Source organism: Prosopis cineraria, unplaced genomic scaffold (assembly GCF_029017545.1).
Source record: "Prosopis cineraria cultivar Desert tree isolate PC_DT_omini unplaced genomic scaffold, ASM2901754v1 PC2, whole genome shotgun sequence".
In the NCBI taxonomy this organism is placed as follows: Eukaryota; Viridiplantae; Streptophyta; class Magnoliopsida; order Fabales; family Fabaceae; genus Prosopis; species Prosopis cineraria.
Window position 1 is genome coordinate 41,910,375 of NW_026555333.1, and position 8,006 is coordinate 41,918,380.

General features: G+C 31.1%; 1 protein-coding gene across 1 annotated transcript; it reads right to left on the minus strand.

Moving 5' to 3' along the window:
* Positions 1-7,199: 7,199 nt before the first annotated feature.
* LOC129302765 (TMV resistance protein N-like) lies at positions 7,200-7,586 on the minus strand. Its single transcript, XM_054941649.1, has one exon. It carries the CDS (start codon positions 7,584-7,586, stop codon positions 7,200-7,202), a length of 387 nt encoding a protein of 128 aa, XP_054797624.1.
* Positions 7,587-8,006: the final 420 nt, after the last annotated feature.

Genomic DNA, 8,006 nt, shown 5'->3' on the forward strand with positions numbered 1-8,006 from the left:
TGGCATAAAGCTAATGGTCTCACAAGGCTTGCACAACATGCAATAAGTAATCTAAGTGTTCTTATTGACTCTTGCTGTAAATAAGAATATTATCACAAGTATACAATAACAAATTTACCAATAAAGGATCTAAATAGCTGATTCATTAGCTGCATAAACATGCTAGGGGTATTTGTCAACCCAAAAAGCATCACATTTCACTCTCACAAGCTACCTCTAGTCTTGAAAGCACCACTCATCTCTTGGCCAAATTCTAATTTGATGGTATCTACTACGAAGGTCAATTTTAGAAAAAGGAGTAGCACCATGCAACTGGTCAAACATATCATCGAGTTGGGGTATTGAAAACTGATACTTGATAGTGATCTTGGTAACAGCTCGGTAGTTAATCCACATTCTCTAACTCCCATCCTTCTTAGGTACTAGAAGAACAAGTACAGCACAAAGGCTATACTTTGTCAAACTAACCCTTTCTTCAACAGCTCTTCAACTTATTGTTGAACTTTAGCATGTTCCTAGAGACTTATCTTGTAAATAGGCTTGTTAGGAATGATTGCTCTTAGAACAAAGTTAATGGCGTGCTGTATGTCTCACATGGGTGGCAACCTTAGTAGTATCTTATTAGATATCACATCTAAAAAATTCATATTAAAGGCATAGCTCCTGGAAGATTGGTAGACTCATCGTTCACCTCAAGTACCAAAATGAAGCTCATCTCATTTGGGCTTCAGACTTCATCACCTTAAATTCCTTCTTAGTTATCAAAGATACTAATAGCTTAGATTTCCTCAAAGATTGGCTAATCTCACTGGGCGGTAGAGGCATCAATGTGACTTGACACCATCTTTTGTGAAAGAATAAGTGTTTGCACACCCGTTATGTATAGCATGTCAATCATATTGCCGTGGTCTCCCCAAAAGAAGGTGGCATGCGTCTATGGAAAACAACATCACAATACTTGCTCCTAATAAAAAAAGTCACAAGGCATTGTTTAAAAATTTTATCTCATTCCCTTTATTGAGCCAGCAAAGCTTGTAAAGATGCAGATGGTCTTGTGGTGGCAACTTTAATTTCTCCACCATATAGTCAGACACCATATTTTCACAGCTTTCACTGCCAATGATGATATTACAAACTTTTCCTTAGGCCGTGTAATAAGTGCAAAAAATGGTACGTCATAGCCAAGATTCTTCATTAACTATAGTTGTATGCAGAATTCATCTAATCACTAATGCTTCACCTTAATCTATAAGCGTGACCTCTTCATCATATACTGGATCAGTTCCAAAAGACTCAGTCTCCTCTTCATCTTCTCAGATGCTTCATATACTTGCCCTTCCCTAATGGTGACAACCCTTCGAGTATGACAATCCATAGCAATGTGGCCAAATCCTTAGCATTTAAAGCATTTGATTGCTTTAAAGCTAGATTCCTTGGCGGTATATTAGTGGTGGTTCGCACATAGTATGAGATTGTGGCTTGCTTAAGGGTTGGGTTGCTGAACACTCCACCTTACAGGCTTCTAAATAACCCCTAGAGGAAGAGGGCTGAAAAGATGTTTCTCTTATGTGTGCTTCTCAACTCGTATGGCTAGACAGATTACATCGTCTAAAGTCTAATACTGCTGAAGCTGGACTGGACGGCTGATATTAGTGTTTAGCCTACAAGGTATCGGGCTATTGTTTACTCCTCCTTCTTTTGAATGTCACACTTTATCATGAGTTGTTCAAATTCTCTAGTATACTCTTATACAAACAAGGACCTCTATCGAAGATTTTATAGCTAGAGAAAGTTATCCTGGTAGTAATAGTTTGGTAGAAATTTCCTAGTGAGTGGCCATCTCATTTTTTTCTTAGGTCTCAATCTTCTGCTTCCTCTCATATTCTTACTTCTGTCTGAGGTTTCCTACTAAATAGAGGCATGTTTCTTGAGTTTGAGGACAATAATCTTGACTTTCTGCGTATCTAGAATCTCCTTATATTCAAATACACATTCAACAGTTTGAAGCTAGTCTATGAACTCGTCTACCTGGAGTCTTCCCTCGAATTCAAGAATCTCTACCTTGATGTCATTAGGATGGAATCGTTGTTGTTGAGGACATCAACAGTTGTCAATAAATGACGAACTGCTACTTCTCAAATCTCCTTCTGGGCTTTCTCTATTGATGTCTAACAAAGCTCGTTGCATTTCTATAGTAGCTTCCAACTCTCATATCCTACGTCTTATCTCTTCCATCTCAACCTCGTGCACATTTATGTGTCTTGGAGGCATATTGTTAGGTGTTCAGACTAGGATAATAAATTTTTAGAAAAAATCAGGGTAAATGGAAATTTTTGTGAATTTGAGGGCTGGGAATATTAGAAAGATTTAAGAGCAAAATAGAAATGTTGAAAAGATATATAGGTAGAATGAGATTTTTTTAGAAGGTATAGGGGTAAAATGGGGATTTTGGAAAGTATAGGGGTAAAAATGAAAATTTTAGAAAGTTAGGTGTTAAATGTAATTTTGAAAAAATATGGGGTCAAAATGAAATTTATGTAAAGTTATATGAATTAAAGTGTAATTTTTAAAAGGTTTAGGGCTAAAATAGAATTTCATTAGGGGTCAAAATGGAATTTCAAAAAGTTTGGGGGTCAAAAATAAGAATATTGAAAAGGTTAGGGTCAAACTGCAATTTTAAAAAATAAGACTGACTAGGCAGGATGGCGTGGCTACTGTGACACATGGCAGATCTTAAATAGGCTGACCTATTGTTTACTGGTCAGAAGGGTGACATGGCAGATGGTGTGGCAGATAACATCAACATCTTCAACCTTTAGTAGGCGCATACAGTGCGTGAACTGGCAGCAATGATGTGTGGGATTTCCTGCAGTGGTGCATGACGACACGTGGGGAATTTTTCTGGCGACTAATCGACTCTTGTTCCATGTTTTTTGTCTTCTAAGCATGATAGTGTGGTTAAAATTATGAAAAATGGTTGGAAGGGCAACTTATAAGGGTGGCAGTGAACTCCTTCACCAGCGTCATCTCAGGTTTGCTTCTAGGGTGTTTTTCTGACAATTCTATGTAAAACCTTGCTCTGATACCAAAATGGTTCAGAAACTAAATAGAAAACAAACTGTGGTTTATTTCTTTCAATCTTCGATGCTTACAAGGAAAATTTTATTACTACTCTGATGCTTAAACTAATAGCTAGAAAATAATAGAAAATGGCAGGTTACAAACGTTATTTTTTTTAAATTTTCATTAATGGTGGCATTGCAAGTGACGTGAATGGACAAGCATTTCCTCTTCCATTCATTGCTGCCATCGTTCTATTTCAAAAATGCCTGTTAGGATTATTGCTTGATTTTGAATATTTTTGAAATTTTATTAATTCTTATGAGAAGTATGTTTAGCTTGGGTGTTATTTATCTATGAACTTAACTTGAAAGTTTCAAAGGAAATTTGACTATGAAATTAATAATATGTAATTATTTGAATTTTTGGAGAAGGATGGTTTGATGATGAAAAATTTGAATGCTAAAAAGTTTTTATGAGTGGGCTAGAAATGATGTATATTTTGTGTTTTGGCAAAATACTAATGAGGAGGAATTTTAAAGTGTAAACCCTTGGTTTTTAAGTTTCAAATCTATTATAGTTTAATATTGGTGGGGAGTGTTGAAAAGGAACTAGTGTACTAGTTGAAAGTTTAATAAAATCTTAGTATAATTTAAAGGGCATTTGAAAGAGGAGAAATTGATTGAAGTTAAGTGGTGAATTTTGAACTTTGAGATTTTCAATGAAATGGATAGTATCCCAACTAATTTATCAACAAAATTATTTACCAGCATATTATATTTTTATATAAATTATTTTTTATAATAATTATTTTGAGTTTTGAATACTTTGTTAATTAAATTATTTTATTTTGAAATATAAGATAGTGGTGAAGAACAATTAAATTGTGGCATATGTATGTTTGTTCCTTATGATATATACTTTCAAATGATGAAATCATTTCATTAACTTTGATAATTTTTGATTAATTAATAAATGCAGGCATGGATATTAATTATGAAAAATTATTTTAGTAAATATTAAATGGATACTTGAAATGATTCATGCAAGTTTGATAATGAAAATGAAAGTTGTATCCTAATAGTAACTATTTTCTCATGTGTGTGAAAATGAATTTGGGAGAGGATCTTATACAGAACACTAGTTGTTAATAACAGTCCTGTTAGTCCTAATGCATCATGGCCAATGACTAGCTAGTTTGATTTTTGTAAGCTCTATTCTCATGTTTGTTATTCGTAGATCTAATAACTGCTTCATTTTCATAGATTTGAGTCGTGTTCGATTAACATTACCTTTGTAAACTGTGTATTTATGTTTGTCTTTGTGCTTAAACTGTGTTTGGTTATTTATTCTCATGAACTATGTGTTCATGTTTGCTAATTGTTCTAATAAGTTTCCCAAAATGTGAGTTTTAATTATTTGGTGGTTTTATCCTCCATTGATTTTACTTAGTGATGTTACTATATTTATTTATTTTGTTTATTTTTTTTATTGAAATAAGGTGATAATAATATTGATATAATAATTTAATGGTCTAAGATTTTATTTAAAGATATATAAAGCCTGTTAATTCCAAAGTTTATTAAATATTTTATATGAAAATTTTTTGTCTCTTTAGTTTATGCAATTATTGCAATTTATTCCTTTATTCTTATTCATCTATTTATCGTTAGGATGTTATTTATTAAAAAATTATTTTTGGTCTTAGATCCCTTAATTGAATCTGAGCCTCCTGCGAACCATTAATGCCTCGTTTGGTATCATGGAAATGTTTTTGATGGAAATAAAAATAGAAATTAAGATGAAAGTGAATTTTAAAAGTATGTTGGTATGTACATAGAATTATGATATACTTTTTATTTAATATATGCATTTATATAATTAATATACTAAAATACCCCTGTCAATTTTTTTAATTATGATATACTTTTTATTTAATATATACATTTATATAATTAATTTACTAAAATACCCTTATCTATTTTTTAAATTATGATATACTTTTTTATTTAATATGTGCATCTATATAATCAATTTACTAAAATACCCCTGTCAATTTTTTTAATTATGATCTATTTTTATTTAATATATGCACTTATATAATCAATTTACAAAATACCCCTATCTATTTTTTAAATTATGATATATTTTTTAATTAATATATGCATTTATATAATCAATTTACTAAAATACCCCTATTATGATACACTTTTTTATTTAATATGTGCATCTGTATAATCAATTTACTAAAATACCCTTGTCAATTTTTTTAATTATGATATATTTTTATTTAATATATGCACTTATATAATCAATTTACTAAAATACCCCTATCTATTTTTTTAAATTTTGATATACTTTTTTCTTTAATATATGCATCTATATAATTAATTTACTAAAATACCCCTGCCAATTTTTTTAATTATGATATATTTTTTATTTAATATATGCATATTTACTAAAAAAACTTTTGATTTACTTCAATGATTGATAAAGGGAAAATCTATCAAATAATTTCATAACTGAGGTTATTTTTGTCCAAAAAAATTCACTTTCATAGAACCCATCTCATTTCTAAGGGTCTTATCATGGAATTCAATTCAACCTATTTGATGGATTTCATTTCCACATGAAAAATTCATTTCATGCATACCAAACAAAAAAAAAAATGTGAATTGCAATTCCATTTCCATTTCCATGTCTCCATTTCCAGCATACCAAATAGGGCATAAGGGTTTACTACTAAGTTGGGGTAGATAATTATTTTGATAACACTCCCTTTTGATGTATGACCACATTTTTGTATTATACCATGAAAAATTGGTTAGGTTTTCCACATAAGTATAGTTAGGGTCTTTATTTTGTTATATACTTAGTCTGCTAACTAAAAAAAGCTGAGCTCCCGATTGATATGATATTTTGTGTGAAATATTATATTATAGAATTTTTAGGAGGTCCTATTTGTAGGGGAGATTTGCCAAAATTTTTACAAAAATATTAAAACTTTTGTTTATAATGTGCTCCCTTTGTTAAAAAAATTTAAGGCATTTTTAAGAAGTTTGATGTTCAAAAATATAAGGCATTTTTAGTCTTTTGAGGTGTAATAATTGTCTTTTTTCCAAAAGTGCCCCTATTGATAATGATTTTATATTTATTATAGGGTATTTAATAAGGGTAAATATGGAAAGATAGGGTTAGTTTGAAAGCAGATAACCACTTTATTAGGGGTGAGATTCGATTAAAAATGTCTTACATTTTTGAACGGAGGGAGTATATATTTTTAGGATATCATAATTTCAATATAAATATAATTATGTTTTGGAAATGGAAAAATTTCTTAATTTAAGGCTTAAGGGATGTATGATATGATTCAGATCTTGTGTTGATCACCCTATTGTTTTGGGCGTGACGAGATATATGGGTTGACCCGAATAACTTGTTATAAGAGTTAGGTTGGAAAATTTTAACTCATGTAAAAGTGGATTTTTTTTTTGTTTGGACTGATAACTCATAAACCAAATAAACTAATCCTAACGGGTAACCTTTGTTGAAATATTACTCTTTCTGATCCTATTATAAGTTACTTCTAACATGTTTCACTAGAACTAAGAAAAACTTTAAATCTCATTAAATTTATCATAAAATTTAATAAGTTTTCACTTGTATTCCTAATAAATATTCTTAAATCCCATGATATTTTTATTCAAAGCATTTAATAAAAAAAATGTAAAGAGAAGCATTGAAAATTGATAAGTGCACTATAAATAGAATCAAATTTTTTCTTCTCTCTCAATTACATAAATAGGACTAGAGGAGTACATCTTTTAGACATGCTTTATTAATAATAGATTTCATTTCTGCCTCTAACCATTTTAATTTCCTGTCGCTGTGGATTACATTGTGTCTAAAGAAATGAAAAGAAAGACTAAAAATCATCATAAACGATTCGAACCAAAACAGCACAAAAGATCAGTAGAAAATAATATAAATTAAAACTAAATAAATATGGAATCATTAATTCATTGTAAAAGAAAACATACTTGCTCCTGGTGTCCCAACCAGCCAAATTGCCAATTTCAAATAAAACATTTATCCAATTTTGCACCCTCTCTGTATCTTTTCCAAATTTCTCTTCATGTTCAGCCAAGGCTTTTCCAAAAACTACTTCGTTGGTGTCTCACATCGGCCGGATCAACATCATAGAAGATGGGAAAAACACGTCGACCCAATTTATTCCTACATTCAAGAATCTTTTGGAGCTCATCCAAACACCATGTCGAAATTGCATAATTTTCAGACATAACAAGAACTGCACAGAAAGAATCCTCAATTGCTTGAAAGATATCATCTTTTATAACTCCTCCTCTCTCAAGATCTACATCGTCCCTAAATGTTTTGATCCCACTTCTATTAAAAGCATAATCCAAGTGGCCTGTAAACGTCAAGAAAACGTCATATTCCCATTCTGGAGTTGAATCACAAGTAAAAGAGCATGTGGAAGATTCTCCTCCGACAGGATATTCCATCTCTTGTTGGTGTGTCTGAATATATTAACCTGCACCAACGAAATCATATCAGTAATAGCCAAAGAAAATAAAAGAATAAATGGATATGATCACAATAGAACTAGTGGCAAACAGAGGGAAAAGAAAAAGATTGTAGGGCGATCGCGATCTATGCGTTATGCAATGATCGATCGTAGAACAGAATCTTACTTTCTCCTCTACTCACTGCTATGATCTGATTTCTCTGAAATAGTGAGAAAAGGTATATATATCTAGAGAGAGAGACACACACGCCCCAATAAGAACCTAAGAAATGAAGTCGGAAAATTTTAATTTTGAACCCATAGTATAGTGAAATTGCATACTATATGTAATTACGCCCTCACATATATTTATTAGTTTTAAAATAGCATATAAATTGAATACGGTACTTTTATCAAC

Excerpts from the sequence above, each read along its gene's own strand:
- LOC129302765 (XM_054941649.1), bottom strand. The coding sequence starts at position 7,586 with ATGGAATATCCTGTCGGAGGAGAATCTTCCACATGCTCTTTTACTTGT.